Source organism: Cebidichthys violaceus, unplaced genomic scaffold (genome assembly GCF_023349555.1).
Source record: "Cebidichthys violaceus isolate CVI_PGR_0920_01 unplaced genomic scaffold, fCebVio1.0.p SCAF_6, whole genome shotgun sequence".
NCBI lineage: Eukaryota > Metazoa > Chordata > Actinopteri > Perciformes > Stichaeidae > Cebidichthys > Cebidichthys violaceus.
Window position 1 is genome coordinate 701,009 of NW_027176816.1, and position 18,170 is coordinate 719,178.

An 18,170-nucleotide genomic window follows, 5' to 3' on the forward strand; every position below is an offset into this window, starting at 1 on the left:
CCTTCAAACTCGAGACTTTGCTTTTGTCAGAGGATCCACCATAATGTGGGAGTTGATCGTTGTTTATTCAGCATTGAATTGAAGATGTATAATCTACAATCAGATTTTGTGGTTGCTGTACTCAATGAAAACTGTAGGAGATGAAAGAGAAGGACAGGAAGCAGCCATGGCTCTCAGCCAGGAGTTCTTGAGAGAACATTCTCCACTACCCATCATACTCCTCCTCCTCCCCAGCAGCTGTGAAACAGGGAGGGTCCGAGCAGCTGCACACCAAGAGGAGAGAGGGAGGATGGGAATGCTGGAGATGGGAGTGGTCCATAGCATGAACCTGACCACACTGCATCCTGCTAAGAGAGAATATGATACCCAACAAAGTGACAAAGCATATTTCCCATCTGCAACAACAATGTTGAATGTTTTAATCCATATGCAAGTTACATAAAGTGATCTGTCAGATAAAAGAGAGGAAGGTTGTGTTATCCTTATTCACTTAAATTAATTAGCAGAGATTTTGATCTTGATGTATATAGTTTTTGACAAACCTTGCATGAATAGGCCTACTGTTCTGGAGGTCCAGTTAGTGGCCCACATACTGATATATATGTTTTGGTTCTGCCAATGAAAATGAAACACATTAGCCACTAATCTAAATTAGTGATTCATAATTTCTATAAACGTGGCTTCATGCAGATATAATGAGTAAACTGATTCAGTCATTTATTTAATTTAGAACCTCAGAAAACACATTGAAGGAGAAATCTCATTTTCGAAGGTGCCGAGGTAGTAAGTGGAGAGCCAGACAGACTGAAGACCAAATTAGAGGCATTCGATGGACACTCTTTCCATCACTTGAAGATCTATTCTATGCAGATGATCTTTCTCTTCTTTCACATACTCATCGGCACATGCAGGAGAAAACATCCCGCCTCAGTGATTTTGGTCAGAAGATTGGCCTGAAGATCAGCAAAAAGAAAACAGAAGTGATGACTCTGAACATTTCAAATCTCTCACCAATTCAGGTTAACGGAGAAGATCTTCCCAAAACTGACGAGTTCACATATTTGGTCAGCACTGTCAGACACGATGGGGGCACAGATAAAGACATCAGGAATCGTCTTAAACTCTTGGTGTGGAAGGTTGAGAGTCTGTTGAGATCTTCTTGTGTCATTCTCCAGCATTTAGAACCATACAATAGGGTGGATAAAACACAGCTCTGATGCAATTTAAGTTTGGTCTTGATGGTGTACTGCTGTGACCTCCACGTGTTAATCAATACTTTGAAAGCGTTCCTTGCCTTATTAAGGCAAATACTGCACATTTTCTGGCCAAACACCATTTCAAATGAAGAACTGTATGACAAATGCCAACAAGAATGCATGGAGACCATCCTGATGAGAAGAAGATGGAGATGGATAGGACATGTGTTGAGAAAAGACCCTGCTAATATTACAAGAACATGCTTACATTGGACACCAGAAGGGAAAAGAAAAAGAAAACCCACTTTTAAAAAGCTGTCAACCATTTGAATTAGCATCTAAAGTGACGAGTGAGGAAGACCTTGCAGAATTGCCAACAGCAAAATGTTTTACAAGCTAATACATTTCAATCTGTATGGCATGCAGCTCTTTCTAAAAATGTAGAATGACTCATTATTTCATGATTTCACTGTGATTTTGGCTGCAGGTATACTTGTAATCACTGAAACAGAGATCAGCTTCTCTTGACTTTGCATTTCAAAGTGGGTTATTTCAAGGCACTTCAAATTCAAAGAGGCATCATTTCTGCCTCTGGGACAACTGTTGTCATAGTTTCCTTTGTTGTTAGCAAATAAAGCTTAACTGTTAGTTTGCTCTTCTTTTCTTTAGGTCCACAGAAGAACCATTTTTTGTCTTTGTCATTGAAAGTTGAATGTATAACACAAACAGAGCTGTTACCCACATCCAGTTACTGTAGAAAGAACTGCTTTGATGTGTCTGAACAAAAGAGCTGACCCACATTGATGCCAGGACTCTTGAGTTTGCAGAGGCCACACCCTATCATCCTCAAGGATAATTTGTATTTATTTATTTTTGTCATCAGTTTTATGAGACGGGGAGGACACATGCGTTTATAGGCCAGCGGAAGTGTGTTTCCTAACATACACAGGACATCAGGAGGAAAGATTTTTGGGAAAAAAAGATGGCTGATGCGCCTCACATCCCCCCACTGAGGCAGCTGCACTGCAGCCCGTTAATGCTGCCATTTAAGCTGAGACACGTGACTGCCAGATAAAGGCGGTCTATGTGGATACTAGGCTGTATCCAGGCAACCGTGCACCATGTTCATTTCCTAGCAACGGTTCAATCTTAGGAGGGGGGCTGGGGGTTGGGCGTCTGTGGATCTCTGTGGCCTACATGTCTCTCATCTCTGACAGGACAGTTTGACCTCTTTTGTCTGTGACTGAAAATAAAAATCTGAATTTTTGGTCTTTAGGCAGAGAGTTAATAATAACACACTATACCAGCGTCCCAATATTCGGAAGCCAAACATGATTTGGATTACTAGGCAGTGAAGCAGATGGTTACTATTCATATTTTGGATTATCTGACTCATTGCTTGGTTGATTGTGCACTGACAGGTGTTCAGACATCAATCCTATATAGTGTATAAAGCCTACAAACCCTAACCCTAACAACAGAGTGATATATTCCCAAATTGCAGACTCTATTCTATCCCACTCTGTTCATCATCATAAATACATGCACAAAGATAGTTGTATCTCATCTTTTGTATTCTATAACCTGTTATGTTATTCTGCATGCATTCATTTGTTTGTAAGGTGGACATGCAAACAAACTGTTTAATGTATGTCAAAACTGGGCCTGTGTGGTACCAGCATGTGGAATGAGCCATCATTTTTTTCCTTCGGAGGAGCTGCATAATAACTGGGCGATGAATGGATTCGGGTGTGGTCGGGGAGGCGGTCTGTGGCGCGAGAGAGACGCTCATCCAATAGAAAGCCGCGGATGGCTTCGACGCGTCAGACTGACAGGGAATTGACCAATAGTGACACATGCAGACACCGGCTCCGGCGCTGAACTTGTCTATATATACCGCTGTGCATCCTCATGCACGCCATTATATCTTACATCGACCCCATAACTGTCGAACTGTAAGATTTTCCAAGAGCTTCAACCCTCCGCAGCAACTGAAACAGAACAAAATGGTAAGCACTTTTTTTTTTTTTTTTTTACATCTTATATATAAATAGACGAACTTGAGGTCTGCTTCAGTGATGGGAGTGGGGGGGGACCTTAACATTGATGACAAAATGGGAATAAGCTTGAGACATCATACAAGGTTTAAAGTAACTTTCTTAAAGAACTCATTTTAAATGTATCATAATAAGATTTGATGTGGGGAGATGTTAAGGCGGAGCTCTGGATGGGGAAACAGCTCGCTGACGTTACTTGGTGGGCAGATTGAACAAAAGTGTTTTTCATCAGTTAAGCTCGCAATGCGGACATAATGATTAATGATGGCTTCGGTCCCAGACACCGACTCTCTGCGGGTGTTTTGTTCTCTTTGAGCATCTATAAGCAGCGTAGGCCTCACGTCACTCGTTACAGGGCAAGTCACTGTAACATTACCGACAAGGGAGGATGCTCACTCTTCAGACGTCCCACACCCAGAGAAAGCCTGTCCGGAGGCAAAATGGATTAAGTGCACATGTCAGCATGGCGCAAGGCATTAAAAAATCATGCTGGTCGATAATGGACACTGCTGAGTGGTCCTCCTAATAGACACTGCGTCACTGCGGCCCAAAGGGGAACTTCATCTCCTGTTGTGTTATAACTGTTCATCTCCCTTACATACTTTCACCAGCAATTTCCTAAAAAAAAAACAACTAATAGAATGAGTGTGTTTATTTTTTTCTACCCAGTGTCACATGTGAACGATGCATACAGGTAAATAACCTCTCTTGCTTTTTTTTTCTTTCCACAGCGTGAGTGCATCTCTATCCACGTTGGTCAGGCTGGTGTCCAGATTGGCAACGCCTGCTGGGAGCTTTACTGCCTGGAGCATGGGATCCAGCCGGACGGACAGATGCCCAGTGACAAGACCATCGGAGGAGGAGACGATTCCTTTAACACTTTCTTCAGTGAGACTGGAGCCGGAAAACACGTCCCCAGAGCTGTTTTTGTGGATCTGGAGCCCACCGTCATCGGTAAGTGTCATCACTTCTGGCTGAACATTAATTTAGGCAAATTAAAAGTGAAATATTGGAAAATTGTAAACAACACCTGATTCAGTATTTTCTTCTCTTCAGATGAGGTGCGCACTGGGACTTACCGCCAGCTGTTCCACCCTGAGCAGCTGATCACTGGTAAGGAGGATGCTGCTAACAATTATGCCCGTGGACACTACACCATCGGAAAAGAGATCATCGACATAGTGCTGGACAGGGTCCGCAAACTGGTGGGTAACATGATATCAGAGGATCTATTCCTAATTTTTATTTCATTACAGTCATTTTTTTTCCTTCAAAATATTGAATTAAAAGACATAACTGTATCTCATATGTAATCACTGTCTCTCCCTCTCTTCCTTCAGTCGGACCAGTGCACCGGCCTTCAGGGCTTCCTGGTTTTCCACAGCTTCGGAGGTGGCACCGGCTCTGGTTTCACCTCTCTGCTGATGGAGCGTCTGTCTGTTGACTACGGCAAGAAGTCCAAGCTGGAGTTCTCCATCTACCCAGCTCCCCAGGTGTCCACCGCTGTGGTGGAGCCCTACAACTCCATCCTGACCACCCACACCACCCTGGAGCACTCTGACTGTGCCTTCATGGTCGATAACGAGGCCATCTATGATATCTGCCGCAGGAACCTCGATATCGAGCGTCCCTCTTACACCAACCTGAACAGGCTGATTGGTCAGATTGTGTCCTCCATCACTGCTTCCCTTCGTTTCGATGGCGCCCTCAATGTCGATCTGACAGAGTTCCAGACCAACTTGGTGCCATATCCCCGTATCCACTTCCCTCTGGCCACCTATGCCCCCGTCATCTCTGCTGAGAAAGCTTACCATGAGCAGCTCTCAGTGTCAGAAATCACCAACGCCTGCTTTGAACCAGCCAATCAGATGGTGAAATGCGACCCTCGCCACGGCAAATACATGGCTTGTTGCCTTTTGTATCGTGGTGATGTGGTTCCTAAAGATGTGAATGCTGCCATTGCCACCATCAAAACCAAGCGCTCCATCCAGTTCGTGGACTGGTGCCCCACTGGTTTCAAGGTTGGCATCAACTACCAGCCGCCCACTGTAGTTCCTGGTGGAGACCTGGCCAAGGTCCAGAGGGCCGTGTGCATGCTGAGCAACACCACTGCTATTGCAGAGGCCTGGGCTCGGCTTGACCACAAGTTTGACCTGATGTACGCTAAGCGTGCGTTTGTTCACTGGTATGTGGGTGAGGGTATGGAGGAGGGAGAGTTCTCTGAGGCCAGAGAGGACATGGCAGCTCTGGAGAAGGATTACGAGGAGGTTGGAGTCGACTCTATTGAGGGAGAGGGAGAGGAAGAGGGAGAGGAATATTAAAAGGGACAAAAAGGCACTTTAAACAGTTCATCCTTAAAAACATTCCAAAATATTTAATATCAGTTAAATACAAGTTTGTCTGTCCCAATAAAACTCCTAAAAATGTGGACGTTAATTTGATGTGGTCGGAAAGGTCGGAGAGAACATAAGCAGTTTGTTATGGTGGAGTTTAGTCGGGTGTTTTGTTACGGGTGTGGAAGACGAGTATTAAAAGGGACTTAAAGCATTATTTAAACAAGAAACAATTGCTTCCAATTAAAGGCATTCCAAAAGAAATGTCTATAGTATTCTGTGTTTGGCTTTTCAGACTAAGCTATCGAAAATATGCCATCTTGACTATGTTCTAAATAAATCCCAACTTGAAACATCAAGTCCTTTGTGTTATGTCTTTCTTTCTATTTTTTTGGTTTAAGAATGAAAAATAACCTTCAGTCAGGACTTCTACCCAATTACACAGTTGAGTGTTTGATCTATGAAAACTTAAGCTAAATATGAGCCTTTTTACCAGATCACAAATCAACATTCTTGAAATGTGTGAATGTTATTGCTACAGAGCTGAACCAAGTGAATAATCCGTAATCTGGGAACTACAGAATGATAATGTTTTATCCTTTCAACAGTAACAGCAGCTTTTTTAAGTGTCAGATCAAGACACCAAAAACAAGTTATCATTTAAGTTTCAATGCACAGCTGCACCTGCCACTCAAAAATATCCCAAATTAACACCTAACCCTTAGTTTTCTTGAAAAGAAGAGACCTTGGTACATTTCCAGCTAAATCATTGCCCACCACACCACCTCAGGACACACCTGCACAGGAAATCTAATGCAACTATATGAGAGAACAGTGTATCTAATTAATCCTAAACATATATGTCACCAATGTGTTTTTAGTACCAGAGTATGCATGTAGACTCATAAACCTGCTTGTCTGAATGAGTTAACATTAATACGAAGGTCTAAATATGAGCTACATGTAGTTGACAGTCCCGATTGGTGAACAACTTATGAAGAGAAAAAGATGGGTGTGTTATTATAAAAGATATACGAGGCATTTGATCTTCATTATAAACAACCTGCCTCTGACCAGCTCACAACATCCCCATGATTTCTGTTCCCCACAGTCACATATAACCTATAAAGCATTAGTGGTTTTGTGGTTTTATTGCATGTGAATTTGAGTCAGTGTGTAAGTGTGTTTGCCATCAAACTTGGATTGCTTGCATTCATTCATGACAGTAGCAGTCATAAACTGGCAGGATTAACAACAGTATAGTACGGTGGCCTAGAGAGATCAATGCACTGCAATTTAAGACACACGCAGATACACAAAAGAGAAGGATTTTGACAACACATGTAAAGCTTTTAGAAAAAAAACGAAGTAAGAAAACACAAATGAGACCGAAATGCACTGAAAAAACAGTAGGTTTTTGCATGTTATGCCACATTTCATAGAGGTCTAAGGATAGAAACAGCGTTATTGGTGTCAAATGTAGTTAACTGAGCCTCATGGAACAACATAAAAATATACCTACAGTCTACAGTCAGTGGCTAAGTTCATACTGTAGGTCGACAGGCCTATAGTAGCTAATCCTGCTAGTGAAAAGAGAGCTATAGGTCCCATTTGAATTGTAATGTTATTTTGACCAACTTGCCTTCCCTGCAATCCAAGTTGAATGGTTAACAAACTTGCACACTGACTCAAATTTGAACTGTTTTGAGATTTCTGTTAAGCAAAAAAAAACACCAGACCGCTTTTGCTTTTATGTTTAGTTAAGTTTATATGAATTCAAAAATGCACTTTAACTATAGTTAGCCTGGAAACAAATCAAAATAGTATGGTGTGTCAAGAAAATGGAACTTAAAGAAACCCTTGAAGATATTGCATATTAATTTTCTCCTTTTGGGTTTTTCACCTAACAGTGACTGTCAACTACACCTCATATTGAAACTAATTTGAATGTTGCTTTTTATTACAGGTTAATGAGATCATGTGATCCAGTATTAACACTGATACTGAATGAACCCTAGTGACAGAAAAACTCAAGGTTGAACAGAGATACATCAGACTCTTATTTAATAAGAGTACATCTTCTGTCTCTATGAATAAAGATAAATGATGGAGGCAGGTGTATCCTGAGATGGTGTGATGAGCAAACCGCGCAGCTTGAAATGTACCCAAAACGGTTCAGATCTTATCTTACAGGTTCATTCTAGAGCATTTTGGAGTGGCAGGTGCACTCGTGAATTAACACACAGAAATCTTACATGATAAAATGCTTTTGGTGTCTTGATGATAATAATAATATTCACACAATTTTCTGTGGATTCTCTTTGACAAATAAGGTTGACTTCTCAAGTAAAAAGGCTAATATATATCTTAAGCTTTCATAGATCAAACACTGAATTGCATAATGAGGCAGAAGTTAAACTTGCAGGTTTATATCAACTACAGACTGATTTTCTTTTTAAACAAAGAAACAAATGACTGTCAATTTGTAGAGGGAAGTCATACTTCAAATATGCTGACCGTAGCTTTAACAAACCATAACACTCATTTCAAAGATTTTAAAGTAGAATGTTAACACTGTGGGTAGTCTATATTCAGCAATTTGTCAAATTAATATCCTTATCTAATCACATGAACTAAACTGCCGACTAAAAGTTATTTTTCATTGTTAAACCACAAAAGAAATAAGAAACAACATAGACAACTTCATGTTACAGGATATTTATTTAGAACAGAGCCAAACTGACATTTTTCTTGGATCACTTAGTCTGAAAAGCCAAACTTAGATTTGATAGACAAACATTTCATTTGGAATGCCTTTAATTTGAAGCAATTGTTTTCCTGTTTAAAGTGCCTTTTTGTCCCTTTTAATATTCCTCTCCCTCTTCCTCTCCCTCACCCTCAATAGAGTCGACTCCAACCTCCTCGTAATCCTTCTCCAGAGCTGCCATGTCCTCTCTGGCCTCAGAGAACTCTCCCTCCTCCATACCCTCACCCACATACCAGTGAACAAACGCACGCTTAGCGTACATCAGATCGAACTTGTGGTCAAGCCGAGCCCAGGCCTCTGCAATAGCAGTGGTGTTGCTCAGCATGCACACGGCCCTCTGGACCTTGGCCAGGTCTCCACCAGGAACTACAGTGGGCGGCTGGTAGTTGATGCCAACCTTGAAACCAGTGGGGCACCAGTCCACGAACTGGATGGAGCGCTTGGTTTTGATGGTGGCGATGGCAGCATTCACATCTTTAGGAACCACATCACCACGGAACAGCAGGCAACAAGCCATGTATTTGCCGTGGCGAGGGTCGCATTTCACCATCTGATTGGCTGGTTCAAAGCAGGCGTTGGTGATTTCTGACACCGTTAGCTGCTCATGGTAAGCTTTCTCAGCAGAGATGACGGGGGCATAGGTGGCCAGAGGGAAGTGGATACGAGGATATGGCACCAAGTTGGTCTGGAACTCTGTCAGATCAACATTGAGGGCGCCATCAAAACGAAGGGAAGCAGTGATGGAGGACACAATCTGACTGATCAGCCTGTTCAGGTTGGTGTAAGAGGGACGCTCGATATCGAGGTTCCTACGACAGATATCGTAGATGGCCTCGTTATCCACCATGAAGGCACAGTCAGAGTGCTCCAGGGTGGTGTGGGTGGTCAGGATGGAGTTGTAGGGCTCCACCACAGCGGTGGACACCTGGGGAGCTGGGTAAATGGAGAACTCCAGCTTGGACTTCTTGCCGTAGTCGACAGACAGACGCTCCATCAGCAGAGAGGTGAAACCAGAGCCGGTGCCACCTCCGAAGCTGTGGAAAACCAGGAAGCCCTGAAGGCCGGTGCACTGGTCCGACTGAAGGAAGAGAGGGAGAGACAGTGATTACGTATGTGATACAGTTATGTCTTTTAATTAAATATTTTAAATCAAATATGGATCCCTCCTGATATCATGTTACCCACCAGTTTGCGGATCCTGTCCAGCACCAGGTCGATGATCTCTTTTCCGATGGTGTAGTGTCCACGGGCATAATTGTTAGCAGCATCCTCCTTACCAGTGATCAGCTGCTCAGGGTGGAACAGCTGGCGGTAAGTCCCAGTGCGCACCTCATCTGAAAAGACAAAAATAGACATTGAATCTTTTAAGTCTTATAACACACAGACTTTAATTAACAAATGAATGTTCAGTTATAAGTGATGACACTTACCGATGACGGTGGGCTCCAGATCCACAAAAACTGCTCTGGGGACGTGTTTTCCGGCTCCAGTCTCACTGAAGAAAGTGTTAAAGGAGTCGTCTCCTCCTCCGAGAGTCTTGTCACTGGGCATCTGTCCGTCCGGCTGGATCCCATGTTCCAGGCAGTAAAGCTCCCAGCAGGCGTTGCCAATCTGGACACCAGCCTGACCAACGTGGATGGAGATGCACTCACGCTGTAGAAAGAGAAAGAAGATATTTATTTAACAACTGCTTCTCCTGTTGAAATAGAAGAGCTAAATACATATACATTTGTTTTGTCAAACAGATTTTAAATGAACTCTAAAATGGCAGTGCATCATAGATTTCAATTCGTTCTTCTCACACTGCATGAAAGGCCTTTACGGTTCTAATATTCTGTGACAGCGTGTCTATCTAGAGGGTCAGTCTATTGATTATTTTACAGGAACACATCTATTTTTTGCTGCTCTCTGCTGCCACATACGATCGCGTCTGTTGCATGCATAATTACTGTAGGGAGAGGATAATCTGGGTCAGACATGTTGCAGTGTGCTGTCTCTTTAAAAAGCCACATTAACATCCTCCACTGGGAATAGAAGGCTCACATAATGAACAGAGGTTTTTTAAATTTGAAATATATCTATATGTCATATTCAAGAAGGTGTGCGGTCTTGATGAGCCAGTGGGATGTATAATTGAACATAAAATCATCCTTAGAACAAGGTATACCGAATTATAATCATATAAAATCAACAAAAATGCCTTTAAATCAGGATTACAAACTAATAAAATAATGATTAAGAAGCTAATCAAGCTAATTTAAAAGAGATATGTGAGGAGAGGATTAGGCGTCAGCCCACAGTGCAGGAATACACTAGGCTACATTTCTATTCAGCATGCGATTCACCAATTTTTTCATTTGTCTATTAGCAGCCATATTGACAATAAAGCTATATGCAGCCACGGTTCACTATAATAAAGAGGAGAAAGGATGACGTCAATATCATACGAGCTACCTCCTTTACTCCCGTTCTGTAAGACCCTGTGAACAATAAAACCTTGGAAATAAAACATGACATTTTTCCTTAAAATGTTACTTACCATGATGGCTCGTCGATATTATGCAATGTAATGAGACAAGCCAGAGGAGTGTTTGTGTCTGAGGGGTGCGGTGTTTGATGCAGATCTGCAGATGCACCACACTCATGTACTCGATCTGCCTCTTGAGGAGAACTGGTGAATTGCGCCAGAAATAATAAAAAAAAACCCAAAAAACTCCTCCTCCTTCTGCCGCAGTAACTGTTTCACATCCATAAGCAGAACAAAAGGTACCGAAACCGAGATTTGTGGACTTTGAAGACGTCTTATTGATTTGGTTCAGGTGGCTGTAGAGTCCATTTGCCAAATTACAGGTTTAAATGAATCGGGGACCAGAAGGTACCCTGTCAATGTAGCTGGATGTGGATTCACAATATGCAGTTCGTCTGTACCTGAGATGTAAATAACTTAATGTTTCCTGCTTCAGCCACGTGGAATAGTCTGCAAAATGCCATTACATTGATGAATCGGATATTTCTGATGTTTTCATCATCGTAAACTCTGGTATCTGTCTGGGTTAGCTACTGGAAAGGTTGGCTTAAATGCTCTTAAATCAATAATTGTGTTATTGTGTGTGTGTTATTAAAATATGTTATACTCTCTGAACAAAGGTTTAAATGTGTTATTATAGGCTTGGAAACATTGATATTCTTTTAAAAGAAGTTGTAATTTCCAATAATACAAACAAAAAACAAACTTTCTTTTCATCAAGTGCTTTAATATTGGAGGCCTATTTATACAGTAAACAATTAACCAGTACCAGTTGCAACATGAACAAATTAATGCATCACACATTCCAATCAAATGATAGCCTACATACACTGCCTGGCCACCAAAAAAAAAAAAAAAAGGTCACACACTAATATTTCGTTGGACCGCCTTTAGCTTTGATTACGGCACGCATTCGCTGTGGCATTGTTTCGATAAGCTTCTGCAATGTCACAAGATTTATTTCCATCCAGTGTTGCATTCATTTCTCACCAAGATCTTGTGGTGATGACGGTAGAGTACGACCGCTGCGCAAAGCCTTCTCCAGCACATCCCAAAGATCCTCAATGGGGTTAAGGTCTGGACTCTGTGGCGGCCAATCCATGTGTGAAAATGATGTCTCACGCTCCCCGAACCACTCTTTCACAATTTGAGCCCGATGAATCCTGGCATTGTCATCTTGGAATATGCCCGTGCCATCAGGGAAGAAAAAAAATCCATTGATGGAATAACCTGGTCATTCAGTGTATTCAGGTAGTCAGCTGACCTCATTCTTTGAGCACATGCTGTTGCTGAACCTAGACCTGACCAACTGCAGCGACCCCAGATCATAGCACTGCCCCCACAGGCTTGTACAGTAGGCACTAGGCATGATGGATGCATCACTTCATCTGCCTCTCTTCTTACCCTGATGCGCCCATCACTCTGGAACAGGGTAAATCTGGACTCATCAGACCACATGACTTTCTTCCATTGCTCCAGAGTCCAATCTTTATGCTCCCTAGCAAATTGAAGCCTTTTTTTTCCCAGTTAGCCTCACTGATTAGTGGTTTTCTTAAGGCTACACAGCTGTTCAGTCCCAATCCCTTGAGTTCCCTTCGCATTGTGTGTGTGGAAATGCTCTTACTTTCACTATTAAACATAGCCCTGAGTTCTACTGTTGTTTTTCTTCGATTTGATTTCACCAAACGTTTAAGTGATCGCCGATCACGATCAATCAGGTTTTTTTTCCGGGCCACATTTCTTCCTCGAAGACGATGGGTCCCCACTATCCTTCCAGCTTTTAATAATGCGTTGGACAGTTCTTAACCCAATTTTAGTAGTTTCTGCAATCTCCTGAGATGGTTTCTCTGCTTGATGCATGCCAATGATTTGACCCTTCTCAAACAGACTAACATCTTTTCCACGACCATGGGATGTGTCTTTCGACACGGTTGTTTAAGAAATGAGAAGCAACTCATTGCACCAGTTGGGGTTAAATAACTTGTTGCCAGCTGAAAGATAATCGCCCATGCAGTAATTATCCAATAGGAGGCTCGTACCTATTTGCTTAGTTAAATCCAGGTGGCGACTTTTTTTTTTGGCCAGGCAGTGTATTTTATTCTAAAATGAGCCATTCTGCGTAATATATGTACTATTACTTTTGATACTTTAAGTGTAGTTGAATGCTAATACTTTTGTACTTTTACTAAAGTAAAATATCTAAATGTAAATCTTGTTTTATAGCACAGTGTAAACAACTTTTATATTGTATTACAATTGTCTTAATTGTATGAAAACAAGATAGATAGATAGATAGATAGATAGATAGATAGATAGATAGATAGATAGATAGATAGATAGATAGATAGATAGATAGATAGATAGATAGATATTTATTCGTCCCGCAAGGGGACATTTGTTTGATACTTTTGTACATTTACTTCAGGAACATTTTGAATTCAGGAGTTGTACTTGCATTTATACATTGTGGTTTTGTTACTTTTCTTAAGTAAAATATCTAAATGTTAACATTCTTTGATAGTATCATGTAATTTACTTTTATTGCATTCAAATCGAAAACACAATAGGCAGGATGATGTTTATTTATCTCTCATATTTTTTCATCATAATTGCATGTTTGCTATTCGTAGTTATCTGTTATGTTGACCAGGAATTGAGCTCTGCCTTTTTGTTTTCATAAAAGTTGAGACAGAATAAAGTTTCGGAGAAACAGCCGTCATGACTGACCTATCGGTAACACCTGTAGTGAAGACGAGTGGTTCCGTTTAACCAATAGAAAAGCAACTCCTGTGACTCTCGACCAATCGGATTGAACCACTGTTTACCTTCCAGGAAGAGAAGTATAAAGTGCCTCACCGCGCGAACACATGTGACAGCCTCTCGCTCAGCACTCATTGAAACGCAGCTGTGAGAGTTTATCGTCCTCTTCTTTCTTATTTCAACCTCTTTCGACACAGCGTCGGGAAACATGGTGAGTGGAACAATGTGAAGTTTTATCTTATTATTTAACCAAATTCACAGCCCTCATTTTGTCAATTAATTTTCAATGTAAGCTATTTATCGGCATTAGCTAACGTTCATTTCCGAACATTTAGCTTTAGCTAACATTTCCTTTTAATTAAGTAGTAACAATGTTCCCGTCGTTTATCTTTCGTAGAGACGAAGCTTCACGTGGTCTACTTATTCTTTCGCGTTTTGTTTGTAAACAAACCAGACGTGCACGGGTCGCGCGCCACCTGTCGTCACGCCAGAGTCTGTTCAGCCAGTGTTCTGTAGTTAGTTATTGCACGAGACCGACCTTCAAAGAACCGAGACTACAGTTAATCGGCGCTGAATGTATGCAACGCAACAGATAAATATTGGCCGATGGCAGGCGATTATCGGCCGATATTTGGCCGATAAATCGGTGCAAAATGTATAATATAAAATGTACATATTGTCAAGATGATATTTTGTAGATAATAAGCTATTTGTCTTATATGTTGCATGACTTTTTTTATTTTTTATTTTAATTTTCTTTATTTTTTAAGCTTTGTGGTGATCTCAAGTATCTAATTAGACATGGTTAAAGATGGAAATGTCTGGACATATTTAATGGTAAATGTTACAAATCGTTGTTGTCCAGCGTGAGTGTATCTCGGTGCACGTAGGTCAAGCCGGCGTCCAGATTGGCAATGCCTGCTGGGAGCTGTACTGCCTGGAACATGGGATCCAGCCGGATGGACAGATGCCCAGTGTAAAGTCCACGGGAGGAGGAGACAATTCCTTCAACACCTTCTTCAGTGAGACCGGAGCCGGAAAACACGTCCCAAGAGCAGTTTTTGTCGACCTGGAGCCCACCGTCATCGGTAAGTGTCATCACTTCTGGCTGAACTGAACATTAATTTGATAATTATAATAATTAATCAATGTCTGGTTTTGTCTCTTCAGATGAGGTGCGCAGTGGGACTTACCGCCAGCTGTTCCACCCTGAGCAGCTGATCACTGGTAAGGAGGATGCTGCTAACAATTATGCCCGTGGACACTACACCATCGGAAAAGAGGTCATTGAACTGGTGCTGGACAGGATCCGTAAACTGGTGGGTAAATTCAAAGCGGGAGAAGTTCCTTCCTGATATGGCTGAATGCCTGGAACAATGTATAATTCTAAAGAATTGATGAGGAAAGGACCCATTAATACTCATAACTAAGATCCTAATGGTGACTTTAAGGGGTCATTTCATCCAGGTTACTACACATTTGCTGACTTGCCTCTACTAGTATCTTGGCATGCAGGATATTTTGCTGTAATTTGTCCAGGTTTTTAAGATGTCTCAGATGTCTGCCTCTAGACCAATACTGTTTGTGTGACTGTAATTTCATTACTGGAGCTTATTGCATAAACATAGGGGCCCAATTTCAAGACAAACTGCCCTGTTACTCTGGACTAGATAACATGGTGCTGATTTATTTTTTTCTTTTTCTAGAAAGCACCTTGCTATTGAGCTCAAAACAATAAAAGAATGTTGTGAGCAACACACCTACATTTAAATTTTACCCTCTTTTTGTATTGTGGTAATGGCAAAATTCTCAGACAAGATCTCAAAACTTGGACAAATTGTATTTATATCTTCATTTCTAGAGGCGGGGGAGAAAATGGTGTTTACTAACTAAACGTCATGATATTAAAAAGTTGTAGTTTGGTATTGATGGCAGTGAAACACTACCAGAGACATGGATGGATGGATGGATGGATAGATGGATACTTTATTTATCCCCAGGGGGGAATTTGTTTGTAGCAGCAGCAAATGAAGTTACACAGTAAAATAAATTAAGTATGGAAAATGCACAATATATACAATAAAGTAACAGAGCAGAACCTATTCAATTTAAAGAAAATAAAGTAATAAACAAATGCACAGTATATGAAATGGTATTAAATTAACTAAGTAGGTAAACTAAACAGTAGTGCAAAAGATCGCCAACAGCGGCATCAGCAGTGTAGCGGTGTTATTCCGTTAAGCCAGCTAACACAATGGATGTTTAGAGGCTACAGAGAAAATCTGCTGTCACTTCACTTCACTTGATGGCTACCAGCTATACATGAGAAGTTCTAAAACCCTCTTTTGGTTTTGATGAAATGCAACAGAGACGAGTGAATTCACTTGAAATTGTTGTTTCCCTAATAAAATGAGAAAACACTCAGACCTTTTCATTTGTCAAGTATTTATTTCACAAAGGCGTATACAAAAATAGGCTTACCATCTGACTTTTTCATATAGACTATTTATTTATTTATTTATTTATTTATTGAATTAGCCGCTATACTATACCATTATCGAGATATGAAATGACCTGTATTGGTATAGAAGATTTTGGCCATATCGCCCAGCCCTAATATCATATGTAATCACTGTCTCTCCCTCTCTTCCTTCAGTCGGACCAGTGCACCGGCCTTCAGGGCTTCCTGGTTTTCCACAGCTTCGGAGGTGGCACCGGCTCTGGTTTCACCTCTCTGCTGATGGAGCGTCTGTCTGTCGACTACGGCAAGAAGTCCAAGCTGGAGTTCTCCATCTACCCAGCTCCCCAGGTGTCCACCGCTGTGGTGGAGCCCTACAACTCCATCCTGACCACCCACACCACCCTGGATCACTCTGACTGTGCCTTCATGGTGGATAACGAGGCCATCTACGATATCTGCCGCAGGAACCTCGATATCGAGCGTCCCTCTTACACCAACCTGAACAGGCTGATCAGTCAGATCGTGTCCTCCATCACTGCTTCCCTTCGTTTCGATGGCGCCCTCAATGTTGATCTGACAGAGTTCCAGACCAACTTGGTGCCATATCCCCGTATCCACTTCCCTCTGGCCACCTATGCCCCCGTCATCTCTGCTGAGAAAGCTTACCATGAGCAGCTAACGGTGTCAGAAATCACCAACGCCTGCTTTGAACCAGCCAATCAATTTGTGAAATGTGACCCTCGTCACGGTAAATACATGGCTTGTTGCCTTTTGTATCGTGGTGATGTGGTGCCCAAAGATGTGAATGCTGCCATCGCCACCATCAAAACCAAGCGCTCCATCCAGTTCGTGGACTGGTGCCCCACTGGTTTCAAGGTTGGCATCAACTACCAGCCTCCAACTGCAGTTCCTGGTGGAGACCTGGCCAAGGTCCAGAGGGCCGTGTGCATGCTGAGCAACACCACTGCTATTGCAGAGGCCTGGGCTCGGCTTGACCACAAGTTTGACCTGATGTACGCTAAGCGTGCGTTTGTTCACTGGTATGTGGGTGAGGGTATGGAGGAGGGAGAGTTCTCCGAGGCCAGAGAGGACATGGCAGCTCTGGAGAAGGATTACGAGGAGGTTGGAGCCGATAGTGTGGGAGAGGAGGATGATGGAGAGGAGTATTAAACCAAAGTGTTTTCAATAACTTCAAAAATAAAGTTTAGAAATTGACCTAGTTTTGCTGTCTTTAATACACTCATTCCAAAGGGCAGAAGTACTGTTGGACAGTTTTTAATGGCGCAGTGCAGATGGTTTGTCTGTGTCTATTGCTAAAAGCATGATGCCATCTTGGGCAGTATCAAACTGATTTGTACAGTTTTAGGGGAACAGTTGCTCTGCTCCAGACATGTGAATAAAGTCATTTAGTTTAAGTCTGAAGCCAGTCCCAAGATTCTGCAGTCTTACCTGCTGTATCTGGTCTTTATACAGAGAAAAGACCAACGGCCAAATTATCTAACCTGTTCTCAATAAAAAAAAAACCCAACTATTTCTCAAATTTACCTGTACATTTATTTCTCAATTGAGACTTATTTATACTTTTCTTTATTATTTGATGTATTTATTGAGTTATTTATAATGATGCCGGCTTTAGTCCTCCTCCATACTTAAGTACAGTACTTCAGTATATGTACTTAGTTACCCTTCACCCCTGCTGAGTACTTTTTCCACTACTGTTGGTTTAAAAATAGACAAAAATAAACGTTTTAATTAACACACAAACTGACAATCTGAAATGCCTGTATTTAGTAGACTGTCAAGATACTGATGCGTAAATAGCAGCAATCGCTAGTTCAAAGTCTTCAATAAATGTTAATTATGGTCCCATTTGGCGTAAAATAGACCATAAAGTAGAGTTTGTTTTAGGGCGGGCTTACTGTGACTGACAGGTCGCTGCTGCAACCAGAGCCGTATCCAAAGTCAACACGTCACTCCTCCGCATTCCAAATATGGTAACTTCCGTTCATTGGATGCAAAAATGCCAAGATGGCGACGTCCGTATTTCAAAATAACAACGGCGAAATCAC

The 18,170-nt window shown here is 41.7% G+C and overlaps 3 protein-coding genes across 4 annotated transcripts; 2 read left to right on the forward strand and 1 right to left on the reverse strand.

Moving 5' to 3' along the window:
* The first annotated feature begins 3,096 nt into the window (after nucleotides 1-3,096).
* On the forward strand, nucleotides 3,097-5,945 carry LOC137889486 (tubulin alpha chain-like). The gene is made up of 4 exons (XM_068733366.1): nucleotides 3,097-3,205; nucleotides 3,985-4,207; nucleotides 4,310-4,458; nucleotides 4,594-5,945. Exons 1-4 carry the CDS (start codon nucleotides 3,203-3,205, stop codon nucleotides 5,572-5,574), a joined length of 1,356 nt encoding a protein of 451 aa, XP_068589467.1. The 5' UTR covers nucleotides 3,097-3,202; the 3' UTR covers nucleotides 5,575-5,945.
* Nucleotides 5,946-8,288: 2,343 nt separating this feature from the next.
* Nucleotides 8,289-11,006, reverse strand: LOC137889233 (tubulin alpha chain-like). The gene is made up of 4 exons (XM_068732993.1): nucleotides 10,893-11,006; nucleotides 9,784-10,006; nucleotides 9,539-9,687; nucleotides 8,289-9,431 (listed from the first exon to the last, which is right to left on the reverse strand). Exons 1-4 carry the CDS (start codon nucleotides 10,893-10,895, stop codon nucleotides 8,451-8,453), a joined length of 1,356 nt encoding a protein of 451 aa, XP_068589094.1. The 5' UTR covers nucleotides 10,896-11,006; the 3' UTR covers nucleotides 8,289-8,450.
* Nucleotides 11,007-13,742: 2,736 nt separating this feature from the next.
* Nucleotides 13,743-17,316, forward strand: LOC137889274 (tubulin alpha-1C chain-like). Of its 2 annotated transcripts, XM_068733052.1 has the most exons (4): nucleotides 13,743-13,851; nucleotides 14,506-14,728; nucleotides 14,811-14,959; nucleotides 16,297-17,316. In XM_068733052.1, the coding sequence occupies exons 1-4, from the start codon at nucleotides 13,849-13,851 to the stop codon at nucleotides 17,269-17,271; spliced, it is 1,350 nt and encodes a 449-aa protein (XP_068589153.1). In that variant the 5' UTR covers nucleotides 13,743-13,848; the 3' UTR covers nucleotides 17,272-17,316. The 2 variants fall into 2 exon arrangements, with proteins under 2 accessions (XP_068589153.1, XP_068589152.1); XM_068733051.1 differs by lacking the exon at nucleotides 13,743-13,851 and having other exon boundaries at nucleotides 14,482-14,728.
* Nucleotides 17,317-18,170: the final 854 nt, after the last annotated feature.

Coding starts and splice junctions, on each gene's coding strand:
- LOC137889486 (XM_068733366.1), top strand. Junction 4,208..4,309: donor TCTGGAGCCCACCGTCATCG/GTAAGTGTCATC, acceptor TCTTCTCTTCAG/ATGAGGTGCGCACTGGGACT. Junction 4,459..4,593: donor TGGACAGGGTCCGCAAACTG/GTGGGTAACATG, acceptor CTCTTCCTTCAG/TCGGACCAGTGCACCGGCCT.
- LOC137889233 (XM_068732993.1), bottom strand. Junction 9,688..9,783: donor TCTGGAGCCCACCGTCATCG/GTAAGTGTCATC, acceptor TTGTCTTTTCAG/ATGAGGTGCGCACTGGGACT. Junction 9,432..9,538: donor TGGACAGGATCCGCAAACTG/GTGGGTAACATG, acceptor CTCTTCCTTCAG/TCGGACCAGTGCACCGGCCT.
- LOC137889274 (XM_068733051.1), top strand. CDS start 14,482: ATGTTACAAATCGTTGTTGTCCAGCGTGAGTGTATCTCGGTGCACGTA. Junction 14,729..14,810: donor CCTGGAGCCCACCGTCATCG/GTAAGTGTCATC, acceptor TTGTCTCTTCAG/ATGAGGTGCGCAGTGGGACT. Junction 14,960..16,296: donor TGGACAGGATCCGTAAACTG/GTGGGTAAATTC, acceptor CTCTTCCTTCAG/TCGGACCAGTGCACCGGCCT.